The sequence below is a fragment of the Zootoca vivipara genome, chromosome 16 (genome assembly GCF_963506605.1).
Source record: "Zootoca vivipara chromosome 16, rZooViv1.1, whole genome shotgun sequence".
Taxonomy (NCBI): domain Eukaryota; kingdom Metazoa; phylum Chordata; class Lepidosauria; order Squamata; family Lacertidae; genus Zootoca; species Zootoca vivipara.
Genome location: NC_083291.1, coordinates 33,863,932 through 33,882,068, shown reverse-complemented (window position 1 = coordinate 33,882,068; position 18,137 = coordinate 33,863,932). Strand labels below are relative to the sequence as shown.

At 51.8% G+C, this 18,137-nt stretch overlaps 2 protein-coding genes across 5 annotated transcripts in view; one reads left to right on the top strand and one right to left on the bottom strand.

Moving 5' to 3' along the window:
• TRIP10 (thyroid hormone receptor interactor 10) overlaps window positions 1–13,482 on the top strand; it is an 87,774-nt gene extending 74,292 nt beyond the window's left edge. For all 3 annotated transcript variants that reach the window (XM_035140377.2, XM_035140379.2, XM_035140378.2), the window contains 3 exons: window positions 828–952; window positions 2,895–3,025; window positions 11,908–13,482. In XM_035140377.2, coding sequence (XP_034996268.1) covers window positions 828–952; window positions 2,895–3,025; window positions 11,908–12,056 — 405 coding nt within the window. In that variant the 3' untranslated portion in view covers window positions 12,057–13,482. The remainder of the gene's footprint in view (window positions 1–827; window positions 953–2,894; window positions 3,026–11,907) is intronic.
• A 78-nt stretch (window positions 13,483–13,560) lies between these two features.
• The window catches only part of SH2D3A (SH2 domain containing 3A), a 32,235-nt gene continuing 27,658 nt past the window's right edge, over window positions 13,561–18,137 (bottom strand). For both annotated transcript variants that reach the window (XM_035140376.2, XM_060268799.1), the window contains exons 9-11: window positions 17,461–17,572; window positions 15,931–16,122; window positions 13,561–14,551 (exon numbers count right to left, since the gene is read on the bottom strand). In XM_035140376.2, the coding sequence (XP_034996267.1) occupies window positions 14,400–14,551; window positions 15,931–16,122; window positions 17,461–17,572 (456 nt within the window). In that variant the 3' untranslated portion in view covers window positions 13,561–14,399. The remainder of the gene's footprint in view (window positions 14,552–15,930; window positions 16,123–17,460; window positions 17,573–18,137) is intronic.

The window sequence follows — 18,137 nt, the reverse complement described above, 5'->3', positions numbered from 1 at the left end:
AACACCTCCTTCCGGGTTTGCGGCGTTCGAGTTCCAAGTTGTTCGTGAACTAAGCTGTACAAAAACCCGAGGTGCAACTGTACATTACTGCTCATTAGAATGGACAAAAGCTGCAGCCCTACTGCTATTCATTCCCATGACATTTGCGCAGAGCAGCTTCCTGACAAGTTACACTGAGGGAGGGGGAGGAGCAATCTGTCCTTTTTTTTTACCCTGAGCATCACAGCATCTTCAGGTAGCCCTGAATGTCGTGTGTGGAAGCCTGATTAGAACAGGGATGGATGAAACATTGGGGGCGGGGGGGAGGGCCTTGTTTTCTTCAGTGGATCATTGTGGCCATCCACACATTTTCATTCTTCAAGAAGCCACAGCAGACAGGACAGCTGTGCAAACAACCCAGGCACCACTGTGGGGAAGATGAGGGACGTGGCTGGTGCTGTGGTCTAAACCACTGAGCCTCTTGGGCTTGCTGATCAGAAGGTCGGCGGTTCGAATGAGCTCCCGTTGCTGTGTCCCAGCTCCTGCCAACCTAGCAGTTCGAAAGCACGCCAGTGCGAGTAGATAAATAGGTACTGCTGTGGCAGGAAGATAAATGGTGTTTCTATGTGCTCTGGTTTCCGTCTCTGTGTTCCATTGCGCCAGAAGCGGCTTAGTCATGCTGGCCACATGACCCGGAAAGCTCTGTGGACAAACGCCGGCTCCCTCGGCCTGAAAGCGAGATGAGCGCTGCAACCCCCGAAGCGCCGTTGACTGGACTTAACCTTCCAGGGGTCCTTTACCTTTGACCTGTGCAGTGAAATTCCTAACCCGTGTCCCTTCTTCTATAGGCTTGGTTGGCAGATGCAGAGAGCAGGATGTTGAGCAACCGACCGGATAGCGTCACACGCTACAACCGCCACTTGGATCATGCAAGCGCCTTGAACAACAACAATTGCTCACATGACAAAGACAGGTGAGAGCTGGGTTTGCAGGGCAAGGTGCAGGACTTCTGGCTGCCCCGTAGCAGTGTGGAAAGGGCCCTCTTTTTTATGAACAGAAGATGAGCCAGGGTTTGGGGCATTTGAATCTCTGCAAGTCCCTGGAAGGGCTGCTTTGCTGCAGTAGAACAACTTGCTGCTTGGTAGCATGTTGGCATGAGTTACATCAGCTGAGCTGCTCGTTGGAACGGAGCCAAGGCCTCAAAACTTCCTTGAGCATCAGATTCATTTTTAATTACTTAAGTTTCCATACTGCCCTGTGCCCGCAGGTCTCAGGGCAGTTTACAAGAGAAAATCACAATATATACATAATCGAAAACAAAAGCAAACCAATAACCTCTCAAACACATTGGATTATTATTTTTGACATTAGTTAAGGGTTCGTGTATCATGTGTTTTTAAAGTCTTTAAAAGTTGTTACACACTGGGGGGCTATCTCAAGACCTTCCCCATTAATATAAGGAATTGTAAATAACATGGTTAAAGCAGAAGGGGGAATGAGATCCGAATCTGAAAAAAGCCAATACAGTACAGTGGTACCTTGGTACTCAAACAGCTTGGCTCCTGAACAAATTGGCTCCTGAATGCCGCAAACCCAGAAGTAAGTTTTCTGGGTTGCAAACATTTTTGGGAAGCCGAACTTCCGACGCGGCTTCCGCTTGAGTGCAGGAAGCTCCTGCGACCAATTGGAAGGTGCGCCTTGTTTTCTTTTTGAACGGTTTCAGGAGTCGGACTCTCGGAATGGATTAAGTTTGAGAACCAAGGTACCACTGTACACATACTTACAAGAACCTTATTACAGGTTCTCATTAACTCTTCCTAGTTTTTGGTATATCCAGTTTGCTTGAACCCCCCCCCCCGCACCTCCGTCTAAAGAGTTAACTTTGGGGACATGAAATTGTCCCTAAGCCCTGAATGTTACAGGCTGGAGAGAGAAGCAGCAAGAAAAGTCAAGACACGTCCAGTTGCTTCTATTCCTAGAAGCAGTGGAGACCTAGCCTATGGCTGTGGCTGATGTCAGTTGCTTTTGTGATGGTATTATCCCCTTCCATAGTCTCATGGAGAGCCAGTGTGGTGTAGTGGTTAAGAGCGGTAGACTCGTAATCTGGGGAACCGGGTTCACGTCTCCGTTCCTCCATATGCAGCTGCTGGGTGACCTTGGGCTAGCCACACTTCTCTGAAGTCTCTGAGCCCCACTCACCTCACAGAGTGTTTGTTGTGGAGGAGGAAGGGAAAGGAGAATGTTAGCCACTTTGAGACTCCTTTGGGTAATGATAAAGCGGGATATCAAATCCAAACTACTCTTCTTCTTCTTCTTCTTCTTCTTCTTCTTCTTCTTCTTCTTCTTCTTCTTCTTCTTCTTCTTCTTCTTCTTCTTCTTCTTCTTCTTCTTCTTCTTCTTCTTCTTCTTCTTCTTCTTCTTCTTCCTGTTGTAATCTTGCACCACCAGGCCCCCAAGTCTCTTCCTAGACTGAGGCCTGTTGCTTTTTCCAGTTTGCAACGCGGTGCTTCTGGAAAGCAACCTGGAGCTCGCAAAGATCAGTAGAAGAAGACAGGAACTACAGAAAAGGTAGATTTGTGCAGGTTAGCAGCTGAATCGTCCTACCTTTTGGGCCAGGGAAGGGATTGTTTGCTTTTTGGTAAGGAGAACACTTTTTTTCTTCTCTCTTCCGATTCTTTGGTTTTTCTCCCATCTCCATCCCATTAACTGGTACTGACCCTCCTGGCTCTTGGTCAGATTCAGTCATTGCCGCTTGCGGTGCAGCATAAATACGGAGGTCCTGAATATCAGAGGGAAGCATTTGTCTAAAGGAAGCTCTTGCGGGAGAGCCCAGCAGCCCTGGTTCCTTGACTTGCTTTGATCCCGGTACTGGAGAGAGAACCAGCTCCACTCTCTTTTCTCCCTTCTCCTTGCAGCCTCAACACTACCCACTCCGATGAGAACCAGGACGCACTCAACCAGCCCATCTACACCGAGTTTGATGACGACTTTGAGGAGGAGTTGACGTCTCCCATAGGCACCTGTGTGGCTCTCTATCAGTTTGAAGGTACCTGCTCAGCAATATTGCCCAGTTACTACCTTTGCAAGGAACAGTGGTGCTGCTTTTGGACTGTGCTGTTTGGAATGTGCTATTTCACCCTGCTAACTTAGCAGCCCCGCCTTGTGAAGGATGCAGTGGCCGGGGCGGGCTCCTTTTGGCCTATATGGCTTTGCCTAAGAAAGAGGCCCAGTCTTATTCTCTTCCTGCCCCACCAGCACAGTTTTCTAACAAAAAGTAGTTCCTTGTATCCGGAAACTGCAATTCCTCATGCTATAAGTTATAGAGCAGTGGTTCCCAACAGGTGGTCCGTGGACCCCCAGGGGTCCGCGAGCTATGCCAGAGGGGTCCGCAAGATGCTATTAGAATAAAAAATATATTAAATATATTTCGTATGAAAACAGATTTTTTGTTTTGGCCGCTTCCTGCACGAGCAGAGTCTAGCGCAAAACTAGAATTAGATAGAGGCAGTAGTTCTGCTGTATGCCGTTAGGTGGCGCTTTACAAACACTACTGTTTTGCAAAGAGGCAGCGCGCGCATTCTACTAACGCTCACCTCCCCAAGATGCTTTGCGCGCGTCGGCTTCATTTGTGCGCTACTGCGCAGGTACCCTGTCTTCTCCATTCCCCTCCCTCCCCCCTGGCGCGCGCCGCCTCTTTGCAAAACAGTAGTGTTTGTAAACAAAGCAAGCATTTTCTTCCATGTGTTTCATGGAAAACAAATATAGGAATCGGCTCGACATGCGGTCGGATTTCAGAGTGAAAGTTTCAAGTTTGGAACCTAATATTTCAGAAATAATGGACTCAAAGGACAGATTTAACTTATCTCATTAAGAACTGAAAATTAAAACTAACTGTATACTGATGGAGTACTCTGTTGTAACTGTAAAAAACGTATAAATATAAAATATAAAAAGACTCTTAATTTGGCTCTCACTTTTTAATTTTAGGATTAGGAATTAATGGGGGTCCTTGTCACAATAGCGGCTCGATGAGGGGTCCTCGAGAAAATTTTGTTGGTGTCACAGTGGCCGGAGTGGACTACTTCAGAGTAACGACGCTACGCAGCTCTGCATTTTATTCTTTTATTGGTGCTGCGTATTTACAGTGCTCAAGTCATTGCTATTTACACGGAGCGATGTTGTCAGTCGGTTTCAGAACCTCCTAATGGCTTTTGGCGCGTCTTTCTCCAACACAAAAGCTTTGGCAGACCCATCCTCTTGCCCCTCCTCTTCCTGCGTAATTCTGGAGTTGGAGGGATGGGTCTTCCCCCCTTGCTTGCCCCTTCCTGTCCCACCTGGGACCCTGGCTCCTCTACCTTGCCTGAGCCTCGGACACGACTTCCTGCTTCCCCACTGGAATCGGAACTCTCCCTGCTTTCCCCTTTGCTCGGGGACGGGCTTGAACTCAGGAGGGGAGGGACTTCGCGATATCCCCTGTCCCTCACATCCACCCCCCTCCCAAGCTCTCCTTCACCCCTCCCCAGGCCCCCCCCATGTGTCGGTGACGACTGGAAGCCTAAGAACTCAGTGCTCTCCGAGCCCGTTGGTGTGAATACCTCCCCCCAGTCCTGCGATCCCCCCCCTTCCGCCTGGGCGGACGGGAATCCCAAAAAGTCCGTGGCGTCAGAGCTGGTGGGGGTAAAAACGTTCTGCCAATCTGCTCCTTCCTCTGACTGGGTGGATCTCGGTGACACCCATACCTCATCCTCTGGTTCCTCAAACTCCGCTTCCCAGCGCCATGGTGAGCTGCTCTCCCGTGCCTCCTCCTCCTCCCCCTCCCTTTCCATGTGCCAGGGCTTGGGTCTGTGGGGAAAGAGGGCGTGAAATTCTTCCACCAAGAATTCCTCCTGTATCTGAGTGGCTGGGACCCATTCATTCTGGGACGGTGGAGCATCCTCCCATGCCATGAGGTACTCCAGTCCCCCCACCCCCCACCTTGAATCCAGGATGGCCGTGGCCTCATTGAGTTGCTCCCTGCCTTCCCTCTCCCCCCCTCCCTCGGGGGTTTGTTCGCTGTCTCGGAGCCTGCTGCTTTCCCTGTACGGCGACAGCAGCGATCTATGAAACACTGGATGCACCCTCATGTCCTCTGGCAGTGCCAGCCTGTATGCCACCGGGTTTACCTGTTGCGTGACCGTGAAGGGGCCCAGCCTTTTGGGTGCCAGCTTTTTGCACCTCCCTCTGGTGGGAAGGCCCTCCGAGGACAACCACACCTTGTCCCCCACCCTGATGACCTCCCCTTGTCGCCTGTGGCGATCTGCCCCCTTTTTGTACGCTTCCTTGGCCCTCTCCAAGTGGTCTCTGAGCTGCTGGTGCACCGTCTCCAGTTCCTCTGCCCAATCCTCAGCCTGTGGGCCCTCCTCCTCCTCCTCCTCCCTCTCCCTCTCTGGGAAAGATCTGAGGTCGCGCCCGTAATTGGCCTTAAAGGGCGACACCCCTGTGGAGACGTGCACTGCATTGTTGTAGGCAAATTCTGCTAGTGGCAAGCGATCCACCCAGTCCGTTTGCCGCTGGCTGACGTAGCATCTCAGGTACTGCTGCAGAATGGCGTTGACCCTCTCCGCTTGTCCGTTGGTCTGCGGGTGTCTAGCCGTCGACAAGCTGACCTCCACCTGCAGGAGGTTCATGAGCCGCCGCCAGAACCTGGAAACAAATTGGCGGCCACGATCCGAAATAACCCTTAAAGGTAATCCATGCAGTCTGAAAATGTGATCAACAAACAGTTTGGCTGTCTCTTCTGCCGAGACTGCCCTGGCACACGGTATAAAGTGACACATTTTGGACATGAGGTCCACCACCACCAACACTGCAGTCTTACCCCTGGACGAAGGCAGATCTGTGATGAAGTCCATGGACACCACTTCCCACGGCCTGTGTGGTGTGGCTAAGGGCTCCAGCAACCCTGGTGGCGCTGCTCTGACCACCTTCGCCCGCTGGCAGGTGGTACAGCCCCTTACATAGTCTCGAACATCTTCCCGCACCCCTGGCCACCAGAAGTGTCTCATGACTAGGTGAGCGGTTTTGTCCCTTCCAAAATGCCCCGCTGTAGGGTTGTCGTGCATCTGCTTGAGGACCGTACGTCGAAGCTGGGTGGTGGGTAGGTACAGCGCACCCTTGTAGAAAAGCAGCCCTCTGCGTCCTGCAAAGTCTTTTGCCTGCTCCCTCCCCCCTCTCAGTTCTCTGAAGATGCGGTTGGCAAATTCATCCGCTGCCGTCAGTGCTGTGAGTTCTGCCTCGCTCACCACTGCTGCTCCGCAGGACCATGCCGACGGGGGGAAAATGTGCCTTGGGGCTGGTGGCGCCTCCTCCTCCATGTACTCTGGCTTGCGGGAGAGGGCATCCGCCCTGACATTCTGCTCCCCCGGGATGTAGTGGATGGAGAAGTTGAAGTTCGAGAAGAACTCTGCCCACCGTATCTGCCGCTGGTTGAGCACCCTGGCAGTTCTCCAGAACTCCAGGTTCTTGTGGTCTGTGCACACCTGGATGGGGTGCTTCGCGCCCACCAGGAAGTGTCGCCAGTGCTGGAACGCAGCGTAGATCGCAAGAAGTTCCCTATCAAACACTGTGTAGTTGCGTTCAGGCTGTGTCAGCTTCCTGGAGAAGAAGGCACAGGGTCTCCACTCCCTGTTGGCGTCCAGTTGCAACAAAATTGCGCCCACAGCTTTTTCAGAAGCATCTGTCTCAATGCGTAGGGGCGCGTCCTGCACCACATGGAACAGGTTTTGGTCTGAGGCGAACACTCTCTTGAGGCTTTCGAACGCTGCTTGCGCCTCTGGTGTCCACTTGAACTTCTGCTTGCCTCTCAGGCAGTCCGTGATGGGAGCCGTAACGCGAGAGAAGTTCTTGATGAACTTCCTGTAGAAGTTAGCGAAGCCTAGTAGGCGTTGGGCATCTTTGCGCGTCCTGGGGCTGTGCCAGTCCAGGATGGCCTGCACCTTGTCCTTGTCCATCGCCAGCCCCTTGTCTGACAGCTTGTAGCCCAGGAAGTCCACCTCTTTGGTGTGAAACTTGCACTTCTCCAGCTTCACATACAGGTGGTTCTCCTTCAGGCGTTGCAACACCTCTCTGACATCTTTCACATGCTGCACTGGGTCATTCGAGTAGATAAGGATGTCATCTAGGAAGACCAAGCATTTCCTGAAGAGGAGGGACCCCAGGACGTGGTGCATGAAGGCCTGGAAGCATGCTGAGCCCCCTTGCAAACCGAAGGGCATCACCAGATATTCAAAAGAGCCCAGAGGCGTGAACATCGTGGTTTTCCATTCATCTCCTTCCCGGATCCTGATCAAGTTGTACGCCCCCCTTAGGTCCAGCTTGGTGAAAATCTTGCCCCTGCGTGCCGCTGTCAGGAGATCATCCACTCTGGGCATGGGGAAAGCCACGGGCTCTGTCACCGAATTCAGCCGTCTAAAGTCCACCACAAGACGGCGCTGTTGCGTGTCTTTCTTGTCCACCCAGAAGACCGGGCTGCCCCCTGCTGCCTTGCTTTCCCTTATGAACCCCCGCTTGAGGTTCTTGTCGATGAAAGCGCGCAGATCCTCCAGCTCCTGGTCTGACATGGCGTACAGCTTGGCTGGGGGTATCGTCGCCCCTGGCACCAGGTTGATCTGGCAGTCAAAAGGCCTGTGCGGGGGTAGGTGGTCGGACTCCGCTTCGCTGAAGACCTCCTGCAGGTCCCAGTACTGCTTGGGTATTGCCTCACCCCCTTTGATATGCATGGTGGCCACCGTGGCTATCGGAGGCCCCTCCCCTGGTTGGTGCTGCATGCAATGTTCCAGACAAAAGTCTGACCCAAACGTGATGCACCTCTGGTGCCAACTGATGGAGGGGTCGTGGCGCGCCAGCCAGCTCATGCCCAAGACGATGGGGGGGTCTGAGATGGTGGTGACGTTGAACGCCAGTGTCTCTGAGTGCCTTCCCACCGTCATTCTCATGGGGGGGGTTTGATGTGTGATGGCCCCTCCCAGCAGCTCCCTGCCGTCAATGGTTGCTACGTGCAGAGGAAAATCCAACTGCAAAAGCTGGATTTGGTGCTCTTCTGCAAAGCTTCTCGAGAAGAAGTTGGCGGACGCCCCACTGTCAATTAAGGCGAGGACCGTCAGGGGATAGCCATTTGGGAGCGTTAGCGTCACTTCTAGAACCACTCCTGCTCTGGGAGGGGTGGGCTGGCTCTGCACCTCTCTGTGCGGGTGGGCGGGCTGGGGCTGTTGTCTGCTGACTGTGCCTGGCTGCTGCCCCTTGTCTCCTGCAGCCAGGCTTTCCCGTTTCCCTGCTGTGGTGCTACGTCAGTGGGGGAGGGCACCACCGTTCCCGCCTTTCCTTGCCACTCCCTGCGATGTGGGCAGTCTCTGACGAGATGCTGGGGTGAGTTGCAGAGAAAGCAATTCCCGCCCCTTCCCTCCTTGCGTCTTGGCGCCGCTGGGGTTTGAAAAGCCCGCGCGCGCGCGCTATCAATCTGCATGGGCTCCTGGTCCTGGCTGGCTCCAGGCGTGGCCTGAAAGGGTTGTTGAGGGAGTGGCTTCTCCTGCGACCGTGGGAACCAAGCCCGCTTTGCGCGCGTCGCTTGCTTGTCGTTCCACCGGGATTCCTGCCTCACCCCCACCGCCAGAGCTGCTTTGCTCAGCTGATCCATAGTACTGGGCTTTGGACCTCTCGAGAGTTCATCCTTCACCTCCTCGCTCAAACCCAAGTAAAACGCAGCTTGCATGGGAGGCGAATCCAAAACCCACCCCAGTCTGTGCACCAGCATGGTGAATTTCGCCCAATATGCGCGAACTGTCATATTTCCTTGGCGTAAATTATGCAGTTCCTCCTTAGTCTGGTCCAAATGACTATCGGACGAATACATCGTCCTCAAACCTTCTAGAAATTGTTGGACATTTTTCATGCAAGGATTCTTGGTTGCGATTAATGGTCTTAGCCACTCCCTGGCTGCTCCGGTGAGATGTTCCACAATAAACGCTACTCTGTGCTCATCATCGGGGAACTCATTCTGGTGCAGCTCAAGAGCATACACGATCTCAGTCTCAAAGCCCTGAAACTCCTTCGGGTCTCCATTGAACTTGCTTACAAGGGTCCCTGCTCTCCTTCCTGGCAGCACTTGGACTTGGGGAGCCCCTCCCGCCTTGTTTTTCTCTGCATCCAGCTTGTTTTGGAGGTCTACCGCCACCGCCCTTAAATGCTGCTCTTTTTCCTGGAGCTCTCTCACCTGTTCCGCAAGTTGTAGCCGGTCGTCCTGGACCTTCTTAGTCTCCTCTTTAGCTGCCTTCAATTCTCCCTGCGCCTGCAGCGACAGCTGTTGCAGTTCTAGCTGGGCTTGCTCAGCGATCTGCCGCCACTTCTCCGCCTCGGACACGCTCATCCCGGCAACTCCGAAGTAGCCCAAAAATGATTAGGAGGTTGCTGTCACAGTGGCCGGAGTGGACTACTTCAGAGTAACGACGCTACGCAGCTCTGCATTTTATTCTTTTATTGGTGCTGCGTATTTACAGTGCTCAAGTCATTGCTATTTACACGGAGCGATGTTGTCAGTCGGTTTCAGAACCTCCTAATGGCTTTTGGCGCGTCTTTCTCCAACACAAAAGCTTTGGCAGACCCATCCTCTTGCCCCTCCTCTTCCTGCGTAATTCTGGAGTTGGAGGGATGGGTCTTCCCCCCTTGCTTGCCCCTTCCTGTCCCACCTGGGACCCTGGCTCCTCTACCTTGCCTGAGCCTCGGACACGACTTCCTGCTTCCCCACTGGAATCGGAACTCTCCCTGCTTTCCCCTTTGCTCGGGGACGGGCTTGAACTCAGGAGGGGAGGGACTTCGCGATATCCCCTGTCCCTCACAGTTGGGAACCCCTGTTATAGAGAAAGCAAAGGTAGCCATGGTGCCTTGAAGTGGGGGAGGAACTCAAGATCCACATCATTTACACTGCATAAAAAGGTAAAGGGGCCCCTGGCCGTTAAGTCCAGTTGTGGACGACTCTGGGGTTGCGGCGCTCATCTCGCTTTACTTGCCGAGGGAGCCGGCGTTTGTCCGCAGACAGCTTGCGGGTCATGTGGCCAGCATGGCAAACCAGAGCAGTGCACAGAAACGCCGTTTACCTTCCCGCCGGAGCGGTACCTATTTATCTACTTGCACTTTAACGTGCTTTCAAACTGCTAGGTTGCATAAATCCCCACAAATTGTTTTATTTGTAAAGCATGTGCGAAAGGATCCAATTTGCACTATTGTTTCATTGGGGCTTCTACCACTGCACACTTTCACCCCTCAAAATAATAATAATTTATTATTTATACCCCGCCCATCTAGCTGAATTTCCCCAGCCACTCTGGGTGGCTCCCAACAGAATATTAAAAACACAATAAAACATCAAGCATTAAAAACTTCCCTAAACAGGGCTGCCTTCAGATGTCTTCTAAAAGTCAGATAGTTGTTTATTTCCTTGACATCTGATGGGAGGGCGTTCCACAGGGCGGGTGCCACCACTGAGAAGGCCCTCTGCCCGGTTCCCTGTAACCTCACTTCTCGCAGTGAGGGAACCGACAGAAGACTCTGAACAATGGGGGTGGAGACGCTCCTTCAGGTATACTTCCATTGAGCAATTCCTCTAGCTTCTTGCAATTTCAGGTGGTATTGCCCACACTTAAAACACACATATCTCGCTCAGATAGGAGGCCACTGGGAGCCTCAAGGCAAAGGGGCTGCTTGGGCCTTAATCTGCTTAGCTCCAGCAATGCTGCAGTCTCAGAAGCCCCCATACAGGGAACCTGTGACTCTCCAGATGTTGCTCAACTCCAGCCACACCCAGGGATGATGGTCATTGTAAACAGGCAAGGTCTGGAGGGCTGCAGGATCCCTTCTCTTGCAATGGATTCTTCCCCTACACCTCCTTAGCTTATTTATGCAGCAAGATGGATGGCGGCGTAGGCAACTTGTCTATGGGAACAGGATGCTTCTAGTCTGATCCAGCAGGGACCGACCGTACATTCCTATGGGGAACTTTCTTCTTTTAAGTGCAGTAGCGAAAAGGGAAATTTCCTTTCCTGCACTTTGGCAGACCCTCAGCACGCAAATAGTCCTGTCACAGGACGTCCCCCTCCCTCCCTAGAGAGCTAGTGGCTCATCCAAGATGGCAAAGCTCACCCCATACAGTCTTTCTGGGGCTGTGGAGGGGTTGCTACAGCTGTGTCCCTGTCGATGTCCTGGCTGGGGACACCGATCGAGTATCCCAGCCGCATGGGCTATGGAGGCGGAGCTAAACCAACCTAAATAAAGTCAATCTTAACTTACACAAGGGCTATGGAAACCACTGCTGCTTTTAATTTGTCTGGGACAGAGGTTGGTCAAGTCCTGGCTTCTTCTTTTCACATCCACCCCATGTTCCAAGCTTGCTGTGGTTGTCACTGGTTTGTACATCTCCTGCTACAGTTCTACTTTTGGGCATAGGTGGTGCTGTGGTCTAAACCACTGAGCCCTCTTGAGCTTGCCGATCAGAAGGTTAACGGTTCGAATCCCCTTGACGGGGTGAGCTCCCGTTGCTCTGTCCCAGCTCCCGCCAATCTAGCAGTCCGAAAGCATGCCAGTGCAAGTAAATAAATAGGTACTGCTGTGGTGGGAAAGTAAACAGCGTTTCCGTGTGCTCTGGTTTCCATCACAGTGTCCCATTGCGTCAGAAGCGGTTTAGTCTTGCTGGCCCCGTCACCCGGAAAGATGTCTGTGGACAAACGCTGGCTCCCTCAGCCTGAAAGCAAGATGAGCGCCACAACCCCAGAGTCGCCTTTGACTGGACTTAACCGTCCAGGGGTCCTTTGCCTTTACCCTTTTTTTCTTTAGAGTTATTCCTTAAGTTTCGGCTCACTTGCCGGCTTGCTTGCTCTCCCCTCCCCAACCCCTCCACTCCAGGTTCCAGTGAAGGTACGATCTCCATGCTGGAGGGCGAAGAACTCGGCTTGATGGAGGAGGACAAGGGCGATGGATGGACCCGTGTGCGGCGAAGCAAAGGGGGCGAGGGGTACGTCCCCACTTCCTACCTGCGGGTCAACCTAAACTGAGTGCCGAGTTGGCCGTGGTACGAGGCCTGCGGCTTGGAGACTTCCGAGTCAACAGCAGGGCGCGAGTGGAAGAGAGGTGCAGTGTTTCAGCTGACTGGGGGAACGACGGTGTGATGCCCGCTGTGGGTGACCCCCGTCCAAGAAGGAAGGACACACCAAATCACCACTGCAGAAACTAGGGGAGGCGACTTGCTTGCCTGAAGAGAAGAAATGATGGCTGCAACCTGCTCAAGATCTTGGATAAGAGCCATGGGGGAGGAGGGGGGGAATTGGTCTCCATGCTGATGATGTGCCCCCAACCAGTAATTCCCCTTCCCTCCCTCCCTCCCCACCCACCATGCCTTTGGAGGCAAGCCTAGCTACACTAGATCCCTTGCAAAATGTTCTCTAGCAGGAACGGATCAAAACGTGTCGCTTGCTTCCTCCTTTAGCATCGGTTGCAGTTTTGCATCAAGGAAGGGGATTCCTCGCTTCCCGCCTCTAGCCTGGGTGGGTCACCCGTAGCGTGCGCGCAATTGGCGTGGCATGCCTGGGGGGCATTGCTTCCTCTCTCCCAGCTGCCCTGGGCAAAATGCCTTCTCATGGGGGCGAGGTGGCAGCCGTCCCCTCAGTAGGGCTGGTCGGAGCAGAGCTCTCTTTAAGGAATCAGTAGCTGCTTTGCACTGCAAGTCAGTAGACTCTGTGTGTTTGTGTGTATGCATGTGTACCAGTGAGAAGGGAGCCGGATTGAAAGGAAGCCTTTAACTTGCACCCTCATGCCACTGTGCCTGCCATTGGCTTTCTGGGGTAGGGTGGAGGGAGAACCGGGTTGTGAATAGCTGCTTGGCAAGGCAGTCGGCTGCTATTGCTACTACCACCTGTGCTCAGAGGGCAGGCCAAATGCCACAGCGGCATCAAACCACACCCAGCTCCTCTTTCCTTGAAATGCACTTTATTTTTCCTGGATTGATTGGCCTGGCCCCTTCAGCCATTCAGAAGTGCCTACTCCCTGGAGTCACTACCCTGAAACCCCAAGCCTTTGCCACTGGGGACAGCCATCAATTACTTCCTGCCCCCCAGATCTGTGGACTTTCGTGTGGCTTTGTTTTGTTTCCTTAAAAACAAAAAGAGGACTCTTAACATATTAGCCTTTTTATACAGTGACCAATTTATTTTACCACTCAGTTTAGCTTCTTACTCACATAATCGGTAAAACGTCCCTGGCTCTTAACCCTGGTTCTCCCATAAAGCATGGAGGGGGGGGGAAGGGGATTTTTTTGGGGGGTGGGGCCGAGCCACAGTCTCTCTCTCGAGATGTAGAATGTATTTGCTGGTGCCTTTTTACACTTTATGTAAATAGCAGACAAAATTTAGCTTGTGCAGTTGACTGTTTCTCTGGCCTCCCAAGTGCGGGTTTTTTAAGAAGTTTATAAAAATGCTAGATGGCTGTGTATGTCGATCATTTGGGAGCGAGTGGACTACCCCCTGTCCCTATTTATCACAAAGACCCCCCTGCCAACCAACCTTTCTGCCCCCTCTTTATCATAAGCTGCCTCTATGGCATAGACGGCAGCAAATTATGAAACAGCAATTAGCAAAGCAAGGGTGTTAGGAGACCCGGGGCCCTTCAGCCTCCCATCAGCCGGCAGCCCCCCAGAATTAGGTTATGGGTTGCTGGAAGACCACCATTTACCAATTTCTACAGCAGAGCTGCGGTGAGATGAAGGAGTTTTGTAACTTGAGGGGGGTTTTTTGGGGTGGGGGGGTGCCCAACTGCTTAAGATTAATTACATCCAGTTCTAGAAAGAACAATTCCTCAAGTACCTCCTTTAATTTTGGAGTGGGGAGACACCTTCCAACATCAGTATTCGGCAAATGCCACTAATCCGGCGCTAAGTTTCAGCAGCCTTGGTCCAACAGAAGAGGTGTGTAAAGTGTAACTTCCTGGGTTCTAAAACCATGCCTGTAATCTCAGATTTCCCCACCTGTAGCATTCTTAATCGGCATTCTAACTAGAGTAGGATGGGAACAGAATGCTTCCACCACCACATAGTAGTAACAAAGGCCTTTGACGGCTTTCCACCTGTTCAGTCTCCAGCAAAGGCAGCCTGTATTCTCAAAGGCTGGGAAAGGCACCAATGGCCTCAGGTAGCATAGAAAGACGGCCGTTTCCTAGAAGGAACGTCTATCTCACCGAAAAGTCTCGGCTCCTTGCGAACGCTGCCGTCTGCGCCTTCCAGTCCCGGAAGTGTACTCCCAGAAGCAGCAGGCGCTTCTTCCTTTGGCTTCTTGACAAATTACTCTTTGCCATTCCCTGCCTGCATCCCAGCTGGTGTGTCAGGAGTGCAAAACTCTTAGTCCCGTTCATTCCAATTTCTGGGAAAGGACAGTCAGGATCTGTTCAAATTTCTTGTGCCTCTCCACCCGGTCCACATCGGCTCCCCTGCTGCCCCAGAATAAGCGGAGGGAAAACTCAGTCTGGAATGCTTCCAGGAGTTCTGGAGTTCCTTGGAACCCTGGAGAGAAGGGATAAAAAGCAGCCATGAGGCTTCAGCAGTTGTCAGTGGGGAATGAGAGAGCTACACCTAGGTCAGGCACCAGGCATGCCCACAAGAGAGGTGGCTCAAGGTGTGAAGTTGCACATTATAAGCTCAAGAGAGAAGCAGGCCCAGGACAAAACGAAACAGCAGTTTGAGCAATGCTGGCTTAACGGTAAGGCTCACCACTAAATCACATTCTTTAGATGCCACAATGCCAGGTAGAAGAATGGGCAGCCTCTCTGGGCCACAATGGCTCTTTTGTGCATCAGCTTAAAGACACGTGCATGAAAACATTAAGGAAGCATGAAAAGGAATACCTCTGCTTGAGGCACCAGGTGTTGTCTGTGCAGAATTCAGATCCTGAGCAAAGCAGATTATGATGTTAACACAAGCAACAGCAGCCACAGTGGACAGGTACAGCGTGTCTCAAATTTAACCCCCTGAGCTTCAGGGAAAAGAACTAACAGGCTTCTCAAGCAGTTCTACAAGACATGACCTCCTGTGGGTTGGTTCTCGCTATCTAGCTTTTTTATTGGAAAGGCAGAAAAGCTGGCTGGAGAAGGGAGAGAGTGCTTGTGTGGGGCTAAGAGAAGCAAATAATGAATGTGCAGAAGCCTCCTCTGCCTGGAATAAAATGTAGGCTAGGGAAGGCCTTGGCACACGTTGGACGTGTGCCTGAGAGGCCTCGCTTCCAGGATCCCCTCGGGTGCTTTTGTGATGTGCAAACTACACCTCTAGCCAACCTTCCCAAAAATATCTCGCTGTTTCACATTTTCAGCACCAACGTGGCTACAGGATTTGACTGAGGACACCCAACAGTCGCTTGCCTGGATTTTTTTTGGGGGGGGGGCAACGGGGTATGCATCTGCACATGAACACATGGCATTCATGGAGGGAATGGGAATGTTTCTGCTGGACCTAGGAAACCATGCTGCAGAACTTGGCTGGCAGGCAAAATACAGTCCAGCAGCAGCAGCAGCAGCAGCCCCTTTTGCCATGGCAAAAGTCAGTGATGGAACAGCTGCCTGCCTGCCAGATTTCAATTTAGAAAGCCCAGGTTCCAACCCCTACACAGCCATGGCACTCACTTTGCCGCTGGATGCATCTGTCTGTTTCTGCAGCTCAGCCAACTCTTGTTTCCTTAACTTTTTATTTTTCGGTTTCTGAAAATCTCTACAACAAACCATCCCCATGTACTGCACCCGCCAAGAAACGTTCCAGGCATATGCATGGATGTAAATGTTTGAGAGAATAAAATGTAAGTCTCATATACTCTAACCTGAGCACAAAATGAGACTGTAAAGGGACAAGGCTGCCAATCTCTGGCTCATCAGGACTGTCAAGAGCTACCCTACCTTGGAGCTTTGCTTCAGCACTGATCCGGTAGGCACTGGCGTTGGTGGCCATGAACCGAGCTGCTTCCAATGTCCGTAGAAGAGCATCACAGGTCTCCTCATTGCTACCCCAGGCTTCTTCTCCTTCCATAAGGCAGAGGAGGGGCAGGATGTGGGGAACTGCAACCTCTTTCAGGGAGGGGACTGAATTCCCTGTGGGGCAGAAGCACAAATCACTTTGTAATTAAATTATTTTTTTAAAGAAGAAAAATGGAAGGGGCCACAACTAGAAGAGCCCATGCCTTGCAGGCAGAAGTCCTGTATTCGATTCCTGACATCTCCAGTTAAAAGGACTCCAGCAGCCTTTTTCTAATAGGAAAGACCTTAAGGAGTTGCCATTGGTCACAGTAGGCAGCGCTAACAGGCTGACTTTTGCAAATTCTCAAAAATGCTGCTGCTTCAATTGAGCTCAATAAGTAAATTAATGATGCTTTTTTAAAAACAAAAAATGGAGCTTCAGGAGACAGTAGGAGAGTAATGGTATATTAGATGCAAGTATATAGGAAGGATGAAATGTTCCTCCAACAGCCTGTGCACATACTCATATGGGTGTCATCAAACTGCAGGGAGAGCCCACAGAGAGTGGTCCCTAGCCAGAGACAAGGTAGTTGCCGCCATCCACACCTGATTCCAAGATGGGGAGGCATAGCTGCCAAGTCTCCCGTATTCCCTGGGAAACCCCCGTTTTTCCAGCTGCCCCCAGCCGAAAAAACGATTTTTTTTGTTTTTTCCCGGTTTGTTCTGGCACGGCGGCCATTTTGGACCTGGGCGGACCATGCTCAGAAGCGACTTTTGATGCTGCTTTGCCCAGTTCCAAAATGGCTGCAGTGCGACTTCTGGTGCGGTGGCCATTTTGGAACAGGGCAGAGCAGCATCAAAAGTCGCTTCTGAGCATGCTCCGCCCAGTTCCAAAATGGCGGCAGCGCTACTTCCGCTCTGCTACTTCCGGTCCAGTTCCTTATTTCTCGGGCCGGAACTTGGCAGGTATGTGGGGAGGCAGCATTGCATTCACATCACCCCCAACTCACCCTGCACAAGCTTCTTCCATGCTCTTCCCCTGGGCCGCCATGTAAATGGGGCTGTAGCCAAACACTGCCTTCTGAGAGGAGGGTACAAAAGTGATCTGATCTTGAGATGGGGGAGGGGCTGCAATGACAAGCCAAGAGCAGCCATAGTGTTTAGTACCAAAGCATGGAAACGAAGGGTTTCAGAAGGGTACCAAATGGTTTTAAATAGGTCCCTTCCAACTTTACAATTCTATGGTTCTAGCAAAGCCCTTCCTGTGAACTGTGGCACAGGCAGAAGATCCAAACATAGCCTCCCATGTGGAGGCCACAAAAATAAACGTCTGTGGGGTTGTACACCGTGTGACAGCTGCAAACCACAACTAGGTTCAAGCGTATGGAAAGGGAGCCATAGAACCGTGTCATGACAGACGCCATATTCTGCATCCTCAGGCCTGCCTCCGTCAACATGGCTAAGAGGCCTCACCTTCAGCCCGGTTCAGGCACCCCATGAGAGGCTTCAACATCTTCTCAAAAGTGATGGCGCTCTGCGTGTGGTTCTGGCGCAGGTGCCTCCATGTTTGTTCCAGCCGTGTGATCTGTAGAGGGAGAAGCAGAGCCAAACTTACTGGACTAGCTACCAGCACAGACTTGTGTGTCACAAGAAGACTTGAGCGATTGGCCTGGTAAGGTTTAAAAAAACACACACCCAGAGAGCTCTGTTGAGGATATACAGGATGGAAATGTGTTAAATCCACACAAGGGGGTCAATAAGTCTGTCTATGCAAACTTCAGCATAACAGCACAGCGCCTCTCTTATATTCACACCCTGTGGTTGGGCAAATTCAAATTCAACCCCTTTCACTGGAATTAATCTGCACATTTTTTTCTGAACCTCTTGGCCTGGAATGGCAAGTTCAGGACCAAAATAAGGGCTGGCATTATCAGTACGTGCAGATTTATCGAGGTATAACTTTGTACGTGCCATGAGCAGAGACTTTTTAATGAAACGTCAGAAGAATTCAAGGAGGAGGTTGATAACTGGGATGAAGCCTCCCTATTCGGAGGAAACGTAGCTCTGTTAAAATATCCACACTCTCATGCTCTAAAGCAGTGTTTCCCAACCTTGTGCCTCCAGATGTTTTGAGACTACAATTCCCATCA